This window comes from Chaetodon auriga, chromosome 12 (genome assembly GCF_051107435.1).
Source record: "Chaetodon auriga isolate fChaAug3 chromosome 12, fChaAug3.hap1, whole genome shotgun sequence".
NCBI lineage: Eukaryota > Metazoa > Chordata > Actinopteri > Chaetodontiformes > Chaetodontidae > Chaetodon > Chaetodon auriga.
The window spans coordinates 2997887-3019536 of NC_135085.1; the positions used below are offsets into that span (position 1 = coordinate 2997887).

The 21650-nt window shown below is 38.3% G+C and overlaps 1 protein-coding gene across 1 annotated transcript in view; it reads right to left on the reverse strand.

The window, feature by feature from the left end:
* Window positions 1-21650, reverse strand: part of LOC143329349 (cadherin-18-like) — a 194364-nt gene that overhangs the window by 162852 nt on the left and 9862 nt on the right. The window contains exon 2 of the mRNA XM_076745192.1: window positions 7698-8942. Coding sequence (XP_076601307.1) covers window positions 7698-8426 — 729 coding nt within the window. The 5' untranslated portion in view covers window positions 8427-8942. The remainder of the gene's footprint in view (window positions 1-7697; window positions 8943-21650) is intronic.

The window sequence follows — 21650 nt, forward strand, 5'->3', positions numbered from 1 at the left end:
TTATGTGCGAACACGTTAAAACCCCTGATAGCAAGGTTAGCACCAGCACTATTGGGCCACGTCTGTCACTGCACAAAGTCACCCCATGTAAACAAAAGAGATCATCAAACAGATGAGATAATGGTTCGCCCAAGTCAAAAGCTCTGTTTTCTCTCTCTACATGTCACCACTGCAAACAAAGTTTCTGAATGCCTTCACCCTGCAAGGAGTTTTCCAAAAGTTCCATTTTCAGTTACCTAAAATTGAGTTTGTGTGTGGATGAAAGGCACCTAAATGCCCTCATGTTTGTAAAAAAGCCTTTACTATTTTCATTCAGTCCTTGTTGAACTGCCATGTCCGACATGTCTGAGGTAGGAGCCTTCATAAGATGACCAATGGACCATTAGTCACCGCTTCTACTCGTAGTTTCATTCATAATCATCATTGGTTCCAGCTTCTTAAACAGCAACCTGACACACCAGTTCACAATTTTGTTTTTTGTGCAATTTGGCAGTACCTCAAACTGGCCTCACAGCTGTAGACCATGTGTAACCACACCAGCCCTTAATCTCCACATCCAGCTTCCTTCTTTGTAAGATCTTATGTGAGCAGCCACCTAGACAGCTGATGCAACAGTTAGGTTGAAAAACCAAAGAACCTCTTCACAAAATCTGAGAAGCCATCTCAGAGAAGCTCGTCTGCATGCTCTGCATCCTCACCAGGGTCTTTGACTTTACACCTGACGGCAGTTCATTGTCGTAACCAGTCTGAGTGAGCAAATGCTCACTTTTAATGGTGTCTAGCACTTTCGAGGAGTGTTCTCTTCAGGGATGAAATCTCGGTTTTCACTGTACTGGACAGATGGCAGACAGTGTGTATTGCATCATGTGGGTCAGCGGTGTGGTAATGTCAACATTCTGAACCGAGTGCCCCATGGTGGGGGTGAGGTTATGGTATGGGCAGACATAAGCTATGGACAAAATCTCAGGTACATTTTATTGCTGAGAATTAGAATGCACACAAATACCTCAATGAGATTGCAAGGCCCATTGTTGGGCCATTCATCCACCGCCCTCACCTCATGTTGCAGCATGATTATCATAAATGGGCCAATGTTGCAAGAATCTGTACACAATTCATGGAAGTTCTTGCATGCTTTGCATATTCACCAGACATGTCACTCATTGAGCATGTCCGGAATTCTCTGGATCGGCGTGCATGACAGCGTGTTTCAGTTCCTGTCAATATTCGGCAGCTTCACAAAACCATTGAAGAGGAGTGGCCACAATCAACACCCTGAGAAGGCGATGAGGTGATGAGGCACACATGCACACTGCATTAGACACATGCGCACTGCATGAGACACACAGTAGTCACACCAGATACTGACTGGTTTTATGCCTCCATAGCGCACACACACACACACACACACACACACACACAGACATAAATGAATATGTGTAGTCCTAGTCATGCGAAGTTTGTAGTTCAATGCAAATAATAATGCTGTTTAATCAGCATCTTGACATGCCACATGTTTCAGGTGGTTGGATTACCTTGGCAAAGGAGAAGTGCTCAATAATACAAATTTTATTTTGCTATTGAGAGAAATAAGTCTCTTCTGTGCACAGAAAACGTTTTAGCTCTTTTACTTCCACTTCAATCCGTGAAAAATGAGAGCAAAAACAAATTTGATGCATTTAGATTTTTGTTGAGCGTAGGTGGCCCCACCTACTGATCCACCTGTGGGCCATAGGAGAATGTTATCCTTTATTGGTCTTCCCATCTATTGACACAAGCGCTGCATTCACATTTACACATTTATACTCATATTATACAGTGTTAGAAAGCTAAGATTCTTGTGAATTGACTGATGCAAACCATCTCAAGATACACTCACAACAGGGGGCACAATAAACACCAATAGCAGACAAGCTTTGATAAAATTAGTGCAACATTGAGGCAACTCACAGATTATGTCTCTCAGTGATCAACAGATCGATAACACTCCAACATAACAGTCTTGTAACATTGGCAAAGGTCCAGACAATCCACCACAGTAAAAATATTTATTCCAAAATGTGATAATAATCAGCAGAAAAATGTTTTCTTCTTTCAAATTAGCCTGCAATGTAGATTTCATGAATATAATGAGCAACTTTCAATTTTCTTTGAGTATGCCATGGACAGGCATTTTATGCAAATTTTTATTGGAATGGTAGTTCATTCAAACCCAGACATACACCCTTACCCCTAAGATCATATATACAGTCTATATCTATCTATCTATCTATCTATCTATCTATCTATCTATCTATCTATCTAGTATGCAAAGTCCAAACACAGTCAATTCCAGGATCACTATGTCTTGTGTGAAGAAAAATGAATGCATATCCAAGTAATATAAAGTGTTGATTGTGAACTGCTGGACTTGAAAATGAATCAGTTGGCAAAATAATCAAGTGATTATCGAAGGCTGGAAAGGCTAGGTGAAAAAAAAAAATTGCAGGAAGTGTTGGCTAATGTAGTGAGGACGAAATATAATGTCATACAGAGGAGAGTAATTTAGATTTTGCCTGTAATTTTTCTTTTTTTTTCTTTTTTTTTTTTTTAACCTTGCCTTTAAGGGGAGCAAAAAAAAGACGAAGAAAAAAAAAAAGATGATGAAATTGTGGGAATTGTCCCTAAATTAGTTGCAGCTTGATGCAAGCTGTTTGGCTGACATTGCCTGGAAAAAATGTCTTTTTTCACCTTGCCTCTCAGGGCTTCCATAAGTGATTGATCAATGATGACAATAATATTTAGTTGCAGCTTAAGTATTTATGAAACTTTTTGGTCATCAGATTTAATCCTTTATTCATTTATATGATGTGTAGGTAAACACTGGTTTTCTATGACACTGTTATAGCAGTAAATAGGTTTTTGTGATTGATTTTGTTCCCAGATGTTGAGTCCTATTAACTTTGGTTATCTGTTAACTTCTCTCATAGAAATATCGTTGCTATGAAATAAACATTTGTGTTTCAAGTGAAACTGAAACTAAAACCATTTGGTATAAATATTTTTCTATTTTATATTTGTATCTCAGTTTTCCAGGTGGCAAAATTCCTTACTGAATTAAAAAAAAAAAAGGTATGTATATGATAGTAAGCATATCTTTTCATTCAGTTGCATTTGCACCCATATAGTTTACAATGTTGCTGATATACTGTTGTTGAGAGACTACCGCTCTAACCTCTTCACTTTGTTATCTATAGAGTAGTGACAGAATTCTATTAATTGTAGCCAACATGGAAAAGGGACAAGTAATAAAAGTTGGCACTGAAGGCTTGGTCAGATTCTTTATATCACTACATTTACAGCATTTCAGCAAGACCATGGAAAACTGATGCCTTTATCTATTATTTTTTTAACAGCATTAAACAAGATCACCCAAGTCTGCATTCCCCTTCAGGTATACAGAACTTTTTGGCCTCAAAGTCACATCACAACAACAGCTTAAAGTGAAGAGAATATGAAGTATCAAATGAATGTTAAATCTGGTCAATTTGTGTAATTTGAACCAGAATGCCCTCTACATTACTGGCCCAAGACTATCAAAAATGGAGGTTAAATTTCATGAAGATCTTCAAGATTTAAATTTAAAGTTGTTAAAATCTTTTCTTCATTCTTTTTTGTTTTCTTTAAGTCTCCCAGCCATCTTTTGCCCAGGCAACCTTTGGTTACCAATCACTTATGATAACAGTTGAGAGAGTAGAGAGGAAGGTAGACAGCTCTAGCTCCCCCTGTCCTCTGTTGTACAGGAGTACAAAGTTGCCATGTGCAGACTTTCCTTGACATACGAACACTACCAAGATCCACTCATCAGGGAAGCTGGCATAAAAACAAGATTCATGCAGAAGTGGACCACTAGCACTGCAGTCAGTCAGGCAGAATGCTTTCTTATGACAAGGACATCATTGGAAATTCTTGCATTGGAGGACCAGACGTAGGAACTTCACATTTCCAGCAATGATTAAGGTCCAACCTTCGGGGAAAAGAGAACCTTGATCCAGGATGATGCACAAAGCCAGAAAAAAAGGGTAACAGCTAAATCCATTGAGGTCATAACTCAGGGTGCCTGCACAAGTTTAGAGCTCCCTAAGAGAACCATGGCATGGGCCGAACTGTGGAGACTGGAGTCATTTGAAGAAGGACCCTCTCTGCAAGCTATGTGGAGGGAAAGGAATCATGGTGCACATCCTTTCAGGCTGCAAAACTATTTTAATCCAAGGGAGATACTGATGCCATTACAGTATGATGGGTGTTAACAACACTTGCAGACATCCTAATCCTAACCCTAACCCTAAGGCAAAGAGGCATCCAGCCAAAACACTGCTGAAAACCATGACTTCACCCAAAGAGGGGCAGAGGCTGGTCGCTCAGGGTGAAGCCAAACAAAACCTGCTACAGTCAACCCAGGCAGCGATACTGTCCACAACCTGACATCACAAGTCATTGTCTGGTCTCCTGAAGGAAAGAAAATCACCAATCACGGAAGGAGGGCTATGAAGATGAAGCAAAGAGAAAGAAGACCAAATACCAACAACCGGTCGAGGATTGTCAGGAAAAAGGGTGTTGAACATAGCTGTTTACAGTCTGTTTGGAATCTGTTGACAAAAGTACAAGGGAGGGCCACAAGAGAAAAACAGCTCCCTAAAGGTGGGGGGAAACAGCAGAAACAATATCCTGTTGGTGCTGGCACAGGATCAAGGACAGCCACCACTGCTGACCTATCAGCTGGAGAGTTCTCTGGATAAGGATCACAACACTCTGTTGAAGGTTGGACACCACCTCATGACCTCTCCTCCTGGCCAAGGCTGCATTCATTAAAAAAGGTGGTAAAGTTCCATCTTTATTTTAATGCAGACCTGTACAGTATGATAATTTAGTTTATTTGTGTGGATTTCTCCTTATTTCAAATATGTTAAATGGTTAATACTGTTTTATACTGGTGCGAGTTCGTAGCGCCCTCTAGGGTCCACCATGTATTGTTTCAGTCGGTGGTTATTATAACTTACCATACCACGTTTTGACCGGTGAAGCCGAGCTGGTGAGTTAATCATAACTTGTGTTAAATATCAGAAAAATGTTCCTGTATGAAGGTTACATAATGGATAATGTATCTGTGGCATTAAGGTAGCGATTTTGTTTACATTCGTGTTTTCCAGTTGATTACCTGCTTCTGTAGCCAACTGCTACTACCGACGGCACGATGAATGTTTATACTAAGTCAAAGCATGTGTGGAGTTGCTGATGAAGAAAAATAAACACCTGGGAAAAGACAGAGATTGTGTCGGAGCTGAGTATGACACTGTTTCACCAGTCAAACTGCACCCCGTGCGGTGGGAATAATTAGATTAACCCAGTTAGTTTAATAAAACCGTACATTATTCTTTTAAGTTGCTTGATTTGAGATACGTCACAATGGCGTTCAGTTCTACATTGTTATAAGACAATGCGATGCTAGCTTTTTTAATCTGTCTGCTCTTAAACTGCATTACAAATATACACAACAAAATGTTCAACTCAATCATTTTTAAAACCTTTTTTCCCTTTTGAGTAGAATATTGCTAATAATAACAAAATTACTTTAAAATTTCATATTTTTGTTCTTGTAAATTCTTCCTGATCAAAAAAATTAAAATATCAAGGAACACTGACCTCCAAGTCATTTGTTGAGTATCTCCGTATTTCCAAAAAACTTTGAACAACATTAAATGTAATGCTACAGTTGATGTTTTCTAGCTAACTAAGCTTAGCAAACAAACAAAATCATATTGATTCCCTAATAGCTTAAGCATCCAGATAGGTAGACAACCACTGTTCAATGCAATGGACTGTGTCTAAGTATTAATTTTCAAAGGTGTGCATATCTCAGTCTATCCCACCCACTGAGCAACTGTGGGTGGACAGCAAGAAAGCTGCATCAGATTGATTGTACAACCTTAGAAGTGAAATCCAAGACAGGCTGGCACCATATCATCAAAAAAAATGTTTGAGTCAAATGTAAGATGTATCATGTGTGTTTGAAGTTTGTATCGTGAAATGATTCCACTACAGAGTATTTCTCTAAGAGAAAGTGAAAAGGATGCACTATTCTTTTTGAGCTCGAAAATATAAGCAGATGCAGACGAACAGCAGTGTTTCTCCAGTGAAATGTGCTTAGCTGCATCACCAGAAATTGGTTCTACAGTATATATCTTTTCAGTCTAACTGGATTACCAACCCATTAAATATCTTCAGCCACCAAACATATAGCTATAATATGCTGTATAATTGAATGTACAAATTGTGGGCAATGTAAAACCAACATTTGGCAACTTCATATAGACTTTTGTGTCTTGCTAGAGGGTGAAATGGCTGTGAAATTACTGACATTTGCAAGGATAAGCCATTGTATCTGAGCAACACACATGCTTTGTGATTTTGACATTCATATTCATAGTGCAGTGTAGACAGCAGGACTGAATCCTTTCATCAGATTCACACAGAAAGTGACGTCCCCACATTGGCTGTACTGGATAATAGTCACAGTCATATTTTCTTGATGATTGTTCCTCTGAGGTTGCTCTCTAACTGTTTTCCTCCATCTCAACCTGCATCTCTACAATTATTTGCATTCTAGGTTCTATGACCTTAATAAAGAGGGGCTGAATAAAAACAAACTGCTGAAGGCTAGTAGGTATTATATGATGCAGTGATCTGTTTGAAGGAACACATTTTCAATCCCAATGACAAAAACCTGATTTTGACAATAGTGTTCATTACGAAAATACTATCAAAAATACTGACTTTGTGTGCAAATTATTTCACTCGTACTTGAATGACTGATTTGCCAAAAGTGGTCAATCATGACAATAAAATTTCTTCATATTCTGATCATTAAAGATCATATAACAGGATAATAACCAACAAATGCAACCACATTCTTGCACAAAGCTCCCACCTTCTTAAAGCAACTATAATCAATATTTTCAGAACCGTCTAACGACAATAGCGACCATGTGAAAATAACGTGACAATGTAAACCTGCAGATAATTATTGTATCACTCTCTAGTTGGTTAGCAGTAATTGCAGCTTTAAAGAAGTACACACACACACACACACACACACACACACACACACACACATATATATACACACTGTATATATTGGACTGGACTATATTGGAGATTTCTGATTTTCTATCCTTGGTGACTTCTAGTGGTAGTGTCAAAAATACTGTGGCAGGAAGCTATGCACGCTACTACACCCTCTCTCTGCTAATGCTAATGCTCTCTGCTAATGCATTCACGTTAATTCAGAAAATCCCATAATCAGATAACAATTTTACATGTAATGGCATTAAAAAAACATACATACAACTATATTCTGAATACTGCATAAAGCACATTGCAGCCTTGCCAGCACTGCAGCTAAACACTGCTGTAATTTTCAGGCACAAAAAAAAGTAGAGTCTGCATTTTGTTCCCAAGTTCCTAATTATCTCATCAGAACATGAACAATTAAGCTTAGATCAAGTAATTACTTCTTAAAATGTATTAAACAAGCACCAACAAGTGCATGCTCTCTGCTCAACACATGTTCAGAAAAGACACGAAAGGGGTAAGGAAAAATAAAATGGATTTTTTGGATCTATGTCCTCCATTGGAAGAAAAACAATAAAATATCTTACCTTTCCTACGTATTGAGGTTCAGGTCCGATGTGTTCCTCCAAAACAAAGAACTGGTTCCAGATCCAGCCTCTCTTGGGACGATGGTGAGAATCCTTGTCTGTGTCAGGTAACCTGGTCTGGTTCTTCTGTGCTCTGATGGATGCCCTGGAGTTTGGGTTGGAGATCTTGGAGTAAGATTTGGTATTTACCATTGTTTGTGACAGTGATCCAATCCTTACTTTTGGATTGATATTGGGGTTGATTTTTGAAGACTGATTTGGATTGTTTGAGGTATTTCTTGCTATCTGATTAGAAATGGATTTGTATGCCAACACTTGCCTTGAATTAGAGCCCTGTTTGTGTACACGCTGTAGAATGAGTCTGGTGTTTGAGCTTGGTGTGGTCTGGGAGATCGTCAATGGAAAGTTTGTGCTAGACCTGTGGTTGCTGGTAAGATATGACATGGTGTCCAGACTAGGTTTTAGCTGAGACTTGCTCCATAAGTTTGGACTGGAGCTCGAGAGCTGGCTGGGCCTCACTGGAGACATACGTTTTTCGGGGTTGGAGCTTGGATGCAGAGTTGGTTCAGGCAGTGACTTGTGCCAGGGATTAGTGTACAGGCTGGGGTTGGGGTTAGTGTGAGGGCTCAGATTGACCCGGGTCCCACAACAACTCTGGGAAACAACACATAGGAAGACCACCAGAGGACAAAGACAGGAAACTGCAGCCACGCCGGCTGGAACTCTCATTGTAAAGAAAGAATTGTCCGAAAATGTCTTCTCCTCTCACTTGCACTGTGTCATACCACCGTGGGAATACACAAACAATTGTATGCAACCACAAATACACTCAAGCACGCAGGTTTACAGTCCTTTTCACAGTGAATAGCCAGCAGAGTCCACATGGTGCAGTCCAAATAACCATTTCATCCAGTTCCCTCAGAAAAATTAAAAATAATTCCATAATCTGGTTCACTGACTTTGTGAGGACATCAGATGTTCCTTAATATGCGGTGGTTTTCTTCCTTGCAACATTGTTCCCACAGCTGAGGACCATTAGGATTTATTTGAGAAATTCAGAAGAGAAACAAAATGTGCAAGTGCAAGTGGCTTAAACCAGTCCATATATTTCTAGTGAAGTCCACTGCAAACTAGTGCTAAACACCTGCTATAATATCCACAATGGCCAGAACTTCTTCTTCATGATGACAGCAGAATGTTAACAGCTGATTCTTCGGTCAGAGGCTTGTCAAAGGTCTGCACTTCCTGAAAGAGAGAAGATGAAATCCATGATCAAAAGGTTGTTTAAGAAAAAATAATAAAAGAGAAAGACACTTGCAAAAGTACCAACAAACTGAACAAACAAGAGAAAGAACTGCCTGAGCACATTAATTGACAGTGGCATACTCTTAGGAAACCTCTTATGAAACCTCTCTGATTATGTGCACTTATTTATAGAGGTTAATTTCAAGAAAATCATACCACTCAGCAAACCTGTTCTAAATAAACAATCTCTCAAAAATGCTGTGTTTCATTGTGGAGAACTGTTTTGTCAAAGTAGTCCAAGTGTCAATGCCAAGCTCTGATTAAAAACAATTTTGTGGCTTTAAGCCCATTAATTTTGAGCGTGCTGCTAATTGCCGGTTTGCACAGGATGACAGAACTCTATAATCACTTTACAAAATTACACAGATGGGAGCCTGTACACCATTTATGTGTTGCCTTTGTACAAACTGTATGTAATTTTTGTAACTGACGTGCTCAGACAATAACAAACTAACAAAAAAAAAAAAAAAAAAAAGAAGGGATATATGGAATATATGCTTTCAAGTACAAATTTAGCAGTCTACAGAACGGTTCTGAGGTTTTATGTTATGGAACTCACAAACTCAATACAAACCATCATAATACTGTAGAAATAATCAGTGGTGTACTTGTGAATTCCGGATGCCTTTATAATAATACAGAAATTGATGTATTTATTTTTCCATTTGTACCATTGTTAAATTCCAGCAGATGACAGTTTGGCAGCCAGTGTCAAATACTTTCTCTGTGCCTGCTTTGAAGCAGGCACAGAGAAAGTTAATTAAGACAATCCCGTGTATTCCCAGTCTCCCCAGTTTCCTCTGCAAATACAATATTCCCCTAAAGAACCGGGGAATAGAAAATGCTTTTTAAATTTACATTATGCAATTTCTGTTCACGAGCAAGAAGAACTCCAAGACAATTTGACAAGCGGGGGAATACTAGAAATGTACAAAATTCAATATTCACTCTCTTTTCAGCTCTTGTTTAGTCTCCACAAGCTCCTAAGAACTCCAGTTCAACTTTCTTTATCTGCTGGCCACCAACTGCTGGCCCATTTGCAGCTTGGTGTTGCTGTTGGAAACATGAATCATGAAGATTGCTGTGACTGAACCAAAAAGTAATTGTAAAACCAAAACAATTATCTGAACTGGGCTGAAAAGCTCTGTCGAGCTGCAGAGGAGGGTGGTAATACTATCATTCTCAGTTATAGATATTGAACTTGTCTGTGATTCCATTAATTTAGCCTCACAAAATAAGCACACATCACAATCCCATGCTGAAATGGCTGGAGCCAGATAAGATGGAGCCAGATAAGATGACTGTCAAAACTCAGTTGGACCCTGCCCCTTTACCAATTAGATGATGTAGCCAGAAGAGTGACATTTTAACTGACAGTAAGCTTACAAAGCATACCAGTGGGCAGAATTTAATGAGTCGAGTCAGAGTTAATATTGGTTAAAGCCCTATCTTACACCTGTCAAAAAGCAGTGTGCACATGCCATGGCTAGTTTCTGACCAACACAGTTGTCATTTTCATGCCTAGCGCCCACTTCGTGTAAGTACCTATGCTCATCTGTGCGCCCATGTGTGCTGATCTTAAAATGAGATGTTGTGAAGCACCCTGCTATCTCAAAGCAGCAGAAAACGATTGCACCACTGACCAACAAAAACCTAGTCTAAAGTCAATGGTGAAGTATTTTCCTGCTATTTAATGGGCACATTATTCAGCCTCAGGGAGCACTGGTGGATTCCTGCTGCTCCCGTAGATGGTCTGCTGCTACTTTCATTTTGCACATGAGCAGATCCGTTTCCCCAACTTGCCAAATCTGACATTTAAATAGCAGTGTGCCAGGTGCAGGCACACCTTGTTTTCAAAGGGAATAGGAGATGACATTCTGATTGTTTTAATTCACGTTACATCCAAAAACACATCTATGATTAATTAAGAGACTAAATGCAACCCTTTGCGCCTCGCACTTTACTGTATAATGAATATCTGTACTAAATTTTGTGACAATTCATTTAATAGATATTCACATATTTCAATGGATATTTGAAAAGTTTGAGGCATATCTCTGAGACATGTCTCTTTAAGCTGCACTAGTCACTTTTGTGGAATATTTGAAAGGAATATAGGCCAGATGTATTTGTTATGGTCCGTCTTGTCCTGCACAGATCTATGAACAAGGAAAATTCAGATGGAACTGTCAAACCAACCCCATGTGAATAGACCTTAAACCAGTCTATCAGTTTGTCATCTCCATTTTTTCTTTTTGTGTTGTTAGAATGAACAAATAAGCATACTTCAAGCAAAAAACTTGAGAACAACAGCAACTAACAAAAGCTCCAAATCCTCCTGTCAAAGAATGTGCTTGTCTGACAAGTCGAGCCAGCAAGGCTGTTGTTTGGCTGTATTTTCTGTCCTTACTGACTGGATGTACTGCACAAGAAGCCTGCAGGATTTCTTTGCATTACCTTCAATCTAAATCACTCCACCTGCCAGCTGCACCAGCCTTATCGACAAGTAAGCAAAACATAAACAATATGCAAGTGATAAATGTTTCATCAGTGAAGGAGCAAAGCTGAGGAAGCCTCTCCTAAAACAATTCTCTTTTTCTTTTTCCTCTTTCTCTATTTTGTGAGAACAGAATAATTGATTTAGAATGAAATGATGATAAGAAAAGAGTGAGGATACATAATTTATAACTTAAACTGAGAGACTAATTTAGGCGAGGCACGGAGTCAATGTGGATATATGAGATTGAGGAAGCCCCTCCTTGTTCTTGAGGAAATTATTTTTGAAATGATTACATAGGGTTGTACAAGTTGCTGCTCTTCATGTTAATACACAAAATTAGATCACAGTTTTATATTGAATGAATTAATATTGAAGTTTGGATTTTGAAATTAATTAGTTTAGTCTTGTGCTGCACAGTCCTTTAATGATACCTCAAGACCCGGAAAACCAATGTTCTTGGTGGAAATTAGGCATCTCTATTCATTAAAATGTTGTCATTTCTCTTTTAATCATATCAAAACCCCTAAAATACCATATATGATAATGTGTTGATTCAACTGTTTAAATATGAGCATCTAAATCATTTTGAACTCCATCAAATAATAAAACATTCTTTCCTATCTGTCCGGATGAACACATTATCTCGAAAAGATAATATAACTTTCAACATGTTATGCTATTTCCCTTTAAATGGCTGCCATTCTGTCTGAGCTTATTATACATGTTCCCATTGTGAATGCACAGAACTGCCGAATTACTGCAATTACATGAATGAATTTGACAATTCATGGGCCAAACTGCCTTATCTGTACATGAACCGACCTTTCAAGCTTCAAATTGGCTCTAATAAGAGAATAAGTCATGTGTACTTGTCCATGGATGATTAATTTAAGAGGAGAAAGGACAATGTATAAGGTTACATTTTATGACTCTACATTATGAGTACAGGGTGAGCCTCCTTACTGGGTTCTGTGGGATTTCAGTCTGAGACCAGCTTTCAGTGCCAATTCTAGAAGCAGCATGTCCAAACCACAGTGAACCATGTTTTTTTTGTTTGTTTGTTTTAAAGGTGCCCTGTGGTGTTTTCTTGAAAATGGACTGTATTTATATAGCGCTTTTCTAGTCTGATGACCACTCAAAGCACTTTTACAACACGAGTCTACATTCACTCTTTCACACACACATTCATACGTTGGCTCAGCCACCAGCTCATTACGAGCTTTTAACCATTCGCACACCGATGGCACAGCATCGGGGGCAATTTGGGGTTCAGTATCTTCAGTATCTTGCCTAAGGATACTTCAACATGTCGGCTGCCAGACCAGGGATCAAACCACCGACCTTCTGACAGGTGGATGACCACTCTACTTCCTGAGCCACAGCCAACCCAAAGCAAAGTTACTATTCTTTCAGTGTTTTTCAACAAAACACGTTGCGTGTATCATTGAGGTTTAACAAACATGATGAATGCATTTCCTTGGTCACATAAAAAAAATTTACAAAGTCGATGTTCAAATAATTTTGAAACCTGTAGAATTTATATCCATGAACTGTACATTTGCTAGCAGTTGGAGAATTGGTGCATTTCTTTGCATCACTATTACTTGTGGATCAGTGGAATAGTGTGAAACCCTTGGCAGGAGAGTGTATCATGTCAACCTTGTGCACGTGCAGGAGAACAAATAAAAAGGACATCAGAGGGTATTTTTAGTCACATTATAACTTCCTTGGATATAGAAAACATTGTAATCCAATAGAAAACATGTTACATTCATTTTTATTCTCTAAAACAGATCATCATTAAAATGTTTGCAACAAGTTCTCATTCATAGACAAGAAAACAGACTGTTATTCAGTGCCTCCCAAAAAGACTTGTTTACATTTTGGTTAAGTTTAGGCATCAAAAACTGCTTGTTAAGATTTAGGAGAAGAACGTGGTCACTGTTAAAAAAAAAAGAAAAAAAAGTCATCATTGAATGTTGATAAGATGCAAACTATTGTTTCTGTTTTCATAGCCAGAAACTTTGTACACCAAACCATCCCCCTTAACCCTCTCCGCAAAAAGTTTGTCACTGTGTTAAAAAAAACAAAAAAAAAAACACTGTGTAGTCATTTTGCTGAAGATTTGCTGACAGCACACGGTAACCCAAAATCAAGGAAAGATAGGATATTTTTCATGATTCTTCTATTCAGTGACAGAACCTTCTACTTCTACTCCCAGGAATTGCCACTGCGTCACCTTCCACTGGATCATACAATTCTACAACCTTCTGGAGTGGAAATATTTATCACTGTCAAAGAGCCTGGAAATACTAAAACCTACAATGCTGCCACAAGACATAAAAAGACCTAGTAAGGACAGTCTGTGTCTGAGAGAGAACACAGGGTTTTCACAGGTACGTATACAAGTTCTGTCACAGAATTATTCAAAAAGAAGAAAATCAAACTGTATAATAATAAATGTATAATATGCAGATTTCATCATCCTTCTGTCCTGTTAACAAAGCCTGGTGTTCTTAAAAGTATAGCCAACATTTGAAAATGAATTCACTTAAACAAAACTGTTTCATCAATTGTGACCTTTTGAAGTTTTACTGTACTTTAAACAGTGAACTTTATTTGAGGGGATGCATTCTGTTGACCAAAAACTTTAAACAACAGAAAACAGTATAAGTAACTGCCCTTCTGCTGCAGTCCAAGGGTAGAGGCTGCGCTACAATTTCTTTTGGTTTCTAGAGATCTATCAAAACCAATTAGCCATGGATTAGCATCCAATGTTGCTAATTATGATGCTAATTGGAGGGGAATACACAGCGGACCTCTGAAGGAAAGCTGAGGCTGTGACATGAATACTGACAAGGTTTCTGACTTCCATTTCTAATATTCTCTTAGAAGAGTATCAATTTCAGTTGCTGATACATTTGGAATAATCTAAGGATGAAGCACACGGACTGGCAAGAATAAATGTGACTGTAATTCAAAGCTAACAGTAAAACATTGTGCCATATAATGAGCCTCCTTCACTTATATTTACATTTTACACATGAATTAACTTCTAAGCACAACTCACATTAGCAACTGTCTGCACCTGACCTTTCTTTCGTGAAAGCAGGGTATTATGGGGTCATTTCACATTTACACAGTCTTTTTTTTTTTTAAATATATATTAAACACATAACCTGCCAATATTTTCACTGCCTTTCTGTCTATATGTCTAACTGCAATCTTTTCAGGCATTTGTAGATACATTTATACTCTGCTGATGTATTATAAAGAGCCTGTATTTAGCTTGTAAGATTCAGTTTCAGTCTGTTTCTTTAACTCTTTTTTTCTGTCTCTCATAAACTATGTGCCAACCCTTGAGAGAGTTCCACTCAGTGCATACATTGTGCTGCACAGCAGGCTCTGTGCTCATCCCATTTCAGGTGTCTTGTGATTATGAAGTCTGTATTGCAATTTTACATTCATTAAGTACATAAGTCAGTCAGAAAGGCTGAATAAAATATTCAGTGAGGTGTGGGATATAGCCACCTAAAATAGATCTAGTAACATCACTGTTTCACAGTTGGAGCTACATCCCAACACTGCACCATGTATTACTGGTTTGGATTCTGCCGTTGTCATTAATGACTCTTGGTGTGATAGAATCATGCAAAATGTGTCTAAAGCCTGATTATGTAACCCACATCAAAGTCCCCACACAGCTAGACAAGCTCTTATAACGCTTAAGAAGTCAATGAAGAATAGGGTACAGAACTCTTGAATCACTGTGTGTATCCTCATTTTTTTCAGGGAGTCAGATAAGTCAGGATTTGTGCTCACTGACAGCTGTTTCCCTAGTTAGAAAAAACAACTAAGCCAATCTGAGGTTTTAGGCTGGATAAAGAATGTGAATGTCATCTTCCTGTGTCAGAGTGAGTATGCATTTGAAACAAAAAGACTGTCAAGAGATTCATGAAATCAGTGCAGTTATTCAGTTTGAGCAAGATGGCTTACTCAACAACACTACATCAACTCTTACAGAAATCTGATCAACAAGACAAGTGTTAACTGCTGCTGGTACCGCTTCTGTGTTGGCTGAATGTACAGGTGCAACAGTACTGGTATGTCAGTCATTGCTTTTTCCAAATACAGATTGTTCCTGTAACAGGGCTACCGCTTCACAGTCGTTATTTCCTATAATTATCTAAGGACCTAACTTATCTCTTCTCCATGTATGACATGGGAGTGCAAAGGAACACACTGCACCATGCACAGTTGTGTTGGTCCAAGTGCTCATCCTCAACACCAAAACTGCAGTATTTTCTGGATTGCCAATGATGTGTCTGCTCTCTTGGGTCGGGGGTAGGTTCACCAAAAAGCAAAAAAAAAAAAAAAAAAGCAAAAAAAAAAAGCCCACTTTTCTAGCTAATGTTTGTTCAGGAGAGCTCACACAGATATAGGCTTGGTTGGAGTGGTAGGGGGCTTTGTGTCTCCACACCCACTAACTGAATTGAGGCATTATGACATGCAAATTGATGAAAAAGATTGGTGCCTCTACCATCTTTCGGAGGAAATACAGGCTTTATTCTACAAGATCCTTGTTTTGAGCTTGTGGGCCTTTTAAAAAGGCAATCAGGACAAGTTGTAACTTTGCTATCACATTTTCCCGTATCTTACACAGTATTTAACACAAAAGGCTGACAAAAAGAGAAAATCAAAGACTAAGACCACAATCATCACCGTCAAACAATAGACTCCTAATCTATAGTTTACTTCTTGTTTTACATTTTTGATAAAACCACTACAAGAGCTCAGATACAGAAATAGTAAAGTAAGCAAACTTACTCAGAAATGATAAGTTGCACAGCAATATCTAATGTAAGATACTGAGAGCTAACATTTACCACTAGCTACTTGTCAAACCAGACAAAGACGGTTGTAGCAGCAAAAGTCCTCAGTGTATTAAATTTAAAATGTGATGTGATTTAAAGATTACGAATTCAAATTTAAAGTTAAATAGTCTTGCTTGAAAAATATGTGGTCTTTGGCACTGCCCCACATTGCACATAGGAAGCTGTTAGAGGATACATCTTGAAGACCTCCAATGCAGCAAATCATTCTTGAGCACTCTTCTGTCCAGCTCTTGGGATAAATTTGACTATAGAAACAGCAATGCAAAATGTGTTTAATGCTTGAGTATTTTAAGGATAAAAATTATTTGGTTGTGGAATGTACAGTACAATGCTGCTCCATCTGCATTCAAGGCATCCCTCAAGGAGACACTGACTGATGGAGAAATACATGGCTAGGATGGTGGATGGATGGATGGTAAGATGGTCGACACATTTCAGTAGTACTCTCATTACATGTAAATGTAGACTGCCTGATTTTGTGCACAGCACTTCCATATCCCAATAGTTCCTCCCTGCCAAATAAAAAAAGGACTTCTTCAATGACAGATTTACTTTCTTTGATAGTTTGCAGAGAAAAAGATGGTGGGTCTGACAAGACATATAGGTCATGAGGCAGACTTAGAATTCTGATGCTGCCACTGTAGCAAAACAACCACTGGAAAGCTGTAAACACCAAGCAGCACTAATTTACACACTAATTTTGTGATAGTTGCTTCCACACAAGTATGAAAGCATTCATTACAGCAAATGCCCAGAGTGAGTCTTAGCAAGACAGAGGGTTACATACACTCAGAGTTAAATGCCATGCTCAAGGGCACATCACTGCAAGTTGTTGAAGTTCAAGGACACACCTTGCCAGTGGGTCCGCTCACTCAGTTTAGTGAGCTTTCGGTCATAACCTCACCCATTTAACCAAAAAGCTGCAGCAGTCTACACTTCAGAGACTCAAACCTACAGGGGCCACTAATGCACTACCTCTGCTGTTAGAGGGAGTACACACTTTCACGGTGAGTAATTTCACAATCTCTGTTGGCTGTTAAGATGTCCCTTGATAGCATACACGAATTTGAGCAGAAGTCATATGTAAACCATTGTATACTCATATATACTACCCTTACACACAACACTGATACAGACGTATTGGAGGCTGTTTCACTTTACGCGAGACAATTAAAAATGTGTAATGTGTACTCCCCAACCTAGGCGTGATTTGTGATGGGTGCTTGTATTATATTTGTTTAACTAACGTGCGTATGCACACCTGTGTGCATATTTGTGAAGCACATTGTGACTTTTGTTCTATATAAATCTAGCTTTCTTACTATGTAGTCAGTGGTGAGTGGACAGGTGGAGTGGAAGTGCTTCTCTTTTTGGGCTCTTGTCATAATTGACCATTATTTTTGCACCATGGTATAACAGGTGTTAAATAGAGCTGATTTTCAGCTGTTGCCAGTTATGTTTTCACATTCATATAATCCGTACTAATAGAAGTATCTGATGTAGTAATTATTACACCTGACATTATAGACATTCCAAACATCTGGTCTTACAATTTAGTTTTTCTATTTGTAGTTTCAATTTCTTCTCTCTGAAAGGACATACTGCCAAGTCAGAATCTAGAAGACTTCACTCTCAACTGGATCTGGACTTCTTAGAGTTCACTTGCACACAAGAGTTTGTGTTTTTAAATGCTGTATCCAGTCAAGTAGCTGTTTGTCACGCTATTTCAGACGCACATATAGCTAGAGTCATGTAACATTGGAAAAAGACAAAATGAAGCAACACATTTGTTGTTGTTTTTATTTTTTATGGTTTTCAGCTGAAATAATTTGAGAAAACAAAATCAATACAGGTTTACTTTTAAATCCTGCATGAATGGTTTCTTCCAGTGCAGAGATTATTTACATGGATATTTTACACTTCAGATTTGTCAAACTAAAGCCATAAACATGCATACATAAGAAATATCACAAACTAATAAGGTGGTTTAGTGCGTGTTCTAGAGAATCTGTGGGAAGTACTCCCTCTCAAGTGACAGTTCTGTTCAGTTCAGCTGACAACTCTTTAAACATTCACATTTTTGACAGAAGTTTTAACAGCTAACAAGCTTAAAAGTTACAGCGACATCTTTTCGTACAAAATCAGATTTTGTCTGGCAAGTGCAAATACAGGCTGGATGTCACTCTTAAGAGATGTGTAATCCTTGTAATGCCCTGGGATGTGCAAGAACTCATAGCAGGTGGAGGCTGTTGGTTATGCTCCCTTGAATACCTCTACGGACAGACTTGTTGGTAGAATCTTCCATCTGGTCCAGAATTTGTCCAGATTGGTCCGTTCAGTTGGTGTTGCTATGGAGTGGATTAAAAAGGATTAGATTAAAGCCTGCAAAAAAAATGTTTTTTGGAAAAAGCAAAGCCACTGTGCCAGGTAGTTAGGTCAGTGCGTTGTCCACATTTCCCATATTAACGTGCAATAGGCAATCATCTAGGCTTTCAAAGCCACTGATGTGTTTTTTTCTTTCTTTTTTTTTCTTTCTTTTTTTTTTTTTTTTTATCTGATTTCAAATTTCACATTAGCCTACAGTGAAATGGGTCTTTATATATTAAACTTAATGGTCAAAAAATAGCAAATGTTCTCTTCCAGATTTTACTATAATTATAAACTTTATTTGTACAGCACATTTCATACAGGAATTGCAGCTCAAAATGCTTTACAACAGAGAAATATGCTGAATTGCTTCACATAGAAAAGCCAAAATGGACAAACTTTAATGGTTTTAATGTCTGCAAAATTGTTAAGAGAGATGTAAAACAATACCATGTCTATCATTACTTACTGTAAGTAACAGGTGGACATTTCCAGTACAAAACACCAGTTTGCCAAAATATGTACATATGGGTCTTGCATTTAAAACAGGAAAACTGTCTTTTAAGTCTTTACCTGGCCATTTCTGTTTGAAGTAATGATCCTGCTGACTGAAGGTCTGAACTGTCATTGTGACCTTCGTGCCTCCATTCTCTGCAGGATTGTGTCCAGGAATATTCATTAACCATCAAGAAGTCTACAGTTGATAAGTAAAAATAAACCATATGTACATGAATTGAAGTCTCATGCATTTTCAGATGATGTTCTTAAGAACAGTAAGTGCCTGGATGATTGTGCAATATCAGCCTGAGCATCTGTCATCACAAATACAACACAGACAACAAGCAAAAAGGATGTTACAAATCAGTAGCACAAAGATGAAGTTTTAAACTACTGAACATCACTAAACTTTAGTAAGCATGATACAGTTTGAAGAGTTTGGCTGCAGTTACGTTCTTGGAGGCTTAAACTGTTTAGGGTGAAGTGAAACAGCTAGTTAACTACACAGGTGTTAAACATACTGTCAGTCTGATTCTTACTGATTCTGCTGTTTTTGTCAGTCAGATCATAACCACTGCCTGAGAATTGTCAGTAACGTTAGTGTATTAGTTAGTGTGTAGTGTGTAGTGTGTAGTGTGTAGTGGGGTTTTTTTTTTTTTTTTTTTTTTTTTTTTTGGGAAGTGTTTGTGTACAACATAAAACATCCTATTGTCGTTCTAAAAAGCAGATAGAAACAACATATTTTGTGATTTTAATTTCGAAGAACTTTGCATGTGGTGGTCAGGAGGAATGAAACAGAACTGCCAAGGGTTGATTTGGTTTTTATGTGTGCAGTGTTGCCCTGTTCACACTGAATGCTTCCTTTATTGACTTTGGTGTAAATGAGGAAATTACCGTTCATTTAACATTGTAAAGTGGAACAACAATCAATTTATTAAAAAATAAGCAATGTCAGTACATATTACTAACTCACAACTGGTGGATTTACTGTGAAGTTTCTCTTGGATAAATGTGTCTGTAACAACAATTCATTAATGTGAGTTTATTGAGGCTGCAGCTGACAAAACAAATAATTGGTCAGTTAGACTTAGGTAGGCTAATGAGCAAGCATCAACAACTAACCTTACTGTCAGTGCTTGGAAGGTATCACACCTAATCCCATTACTGAGAGAATCAGCTACAGTTTTTGTAAAATAGCTTGTTGAGAATGAAGAGAACTAAGATAATCCTTTATTAATCCCACAGCAGAGAAATTTGCAGTGTTATAGCAAAACAAATAAATCAGTAAAAAAGGCAAGACATAAGTACATAAGTAAACAATGGTATAAACAAAAGGGGAAATGTTTAGTATCCACTGATATTGCATCAGTGAATGTGTCACTTTCAGTGTGTGTGGTCTGCTAAAAGCAGTGGTGACTGTAAAGTCTGACGGCAGCAGGACAGAAGGAAGGACCTGCAGTATCTCTCCTTCACACACCGCGGGTGAAGCAGTCTGTCACTGAAGGAACTGCTCAATGCTGTCTGAGTGTCTTGCATAGAGTGGGACATGTTCTCCATCAGGGATGACAGCTTTGCCATCATCGTCCTTTCTCCGACCACCTTCATTGGATCAATTGGGCATCCCAGGACAGAGCTGGCCTTCAACCAATCTGTTAAGCCTCTTCCTGCTCCAGTTGAGTTTATTATTCAGATGAATACATGCTACATGTAAAATTCCACCAGCTCAATGTCCATTCCCTGATGTTCACTGGTGTAGAAAAAGTGTTCTGTATCTTAGCATCCCTTCTAGCCAGTGAGCACAGTAGACAAGATGCTCAGAGTATTATGTGTCTTTTCCAAGGAGCTGTCAGTCAGTGAACTAATGGTTTTTGGGACTGCCATCTCAGATCACGACCCACTGAACTATGGAGCAGTTTGAGACACTCCCACACTAAAACTAAAGCTACAACCTGTAACTTCCTATAAGTGTGGAAGGGTTGCATGAGGACCTGCTGTTCATTTCAATCAGTGGTTACAGCTAGCAAACCACGACACTTGGCTTGTGCTTGATTTTAAGCAAACTGGCTCTGTTTGAATGAGCTTTATTTATACTGTCAACCAGGACCAAAGCCATGGCAGATAAAAATGCCTTTACAGCAATGCATAGACATTATTTTTAAACACAGTGAATGTATCAGTGTGAGAATATAGTATATTTAAGGAAACATCACAGATACCAGCTTTAAGCCGTAATATGTAACTTTAAAAAAAAGTAAGAGACCATTTCTGTAAATGCAAGTTGTTGCTATACCTGATTAATTACTGATTAATATGTCATGTTTTGGGCCACTGTCTTTTTTTTTTTGCCAAAATCAATGTCAATTAAATAAACAATAAGCAGTGATGAGT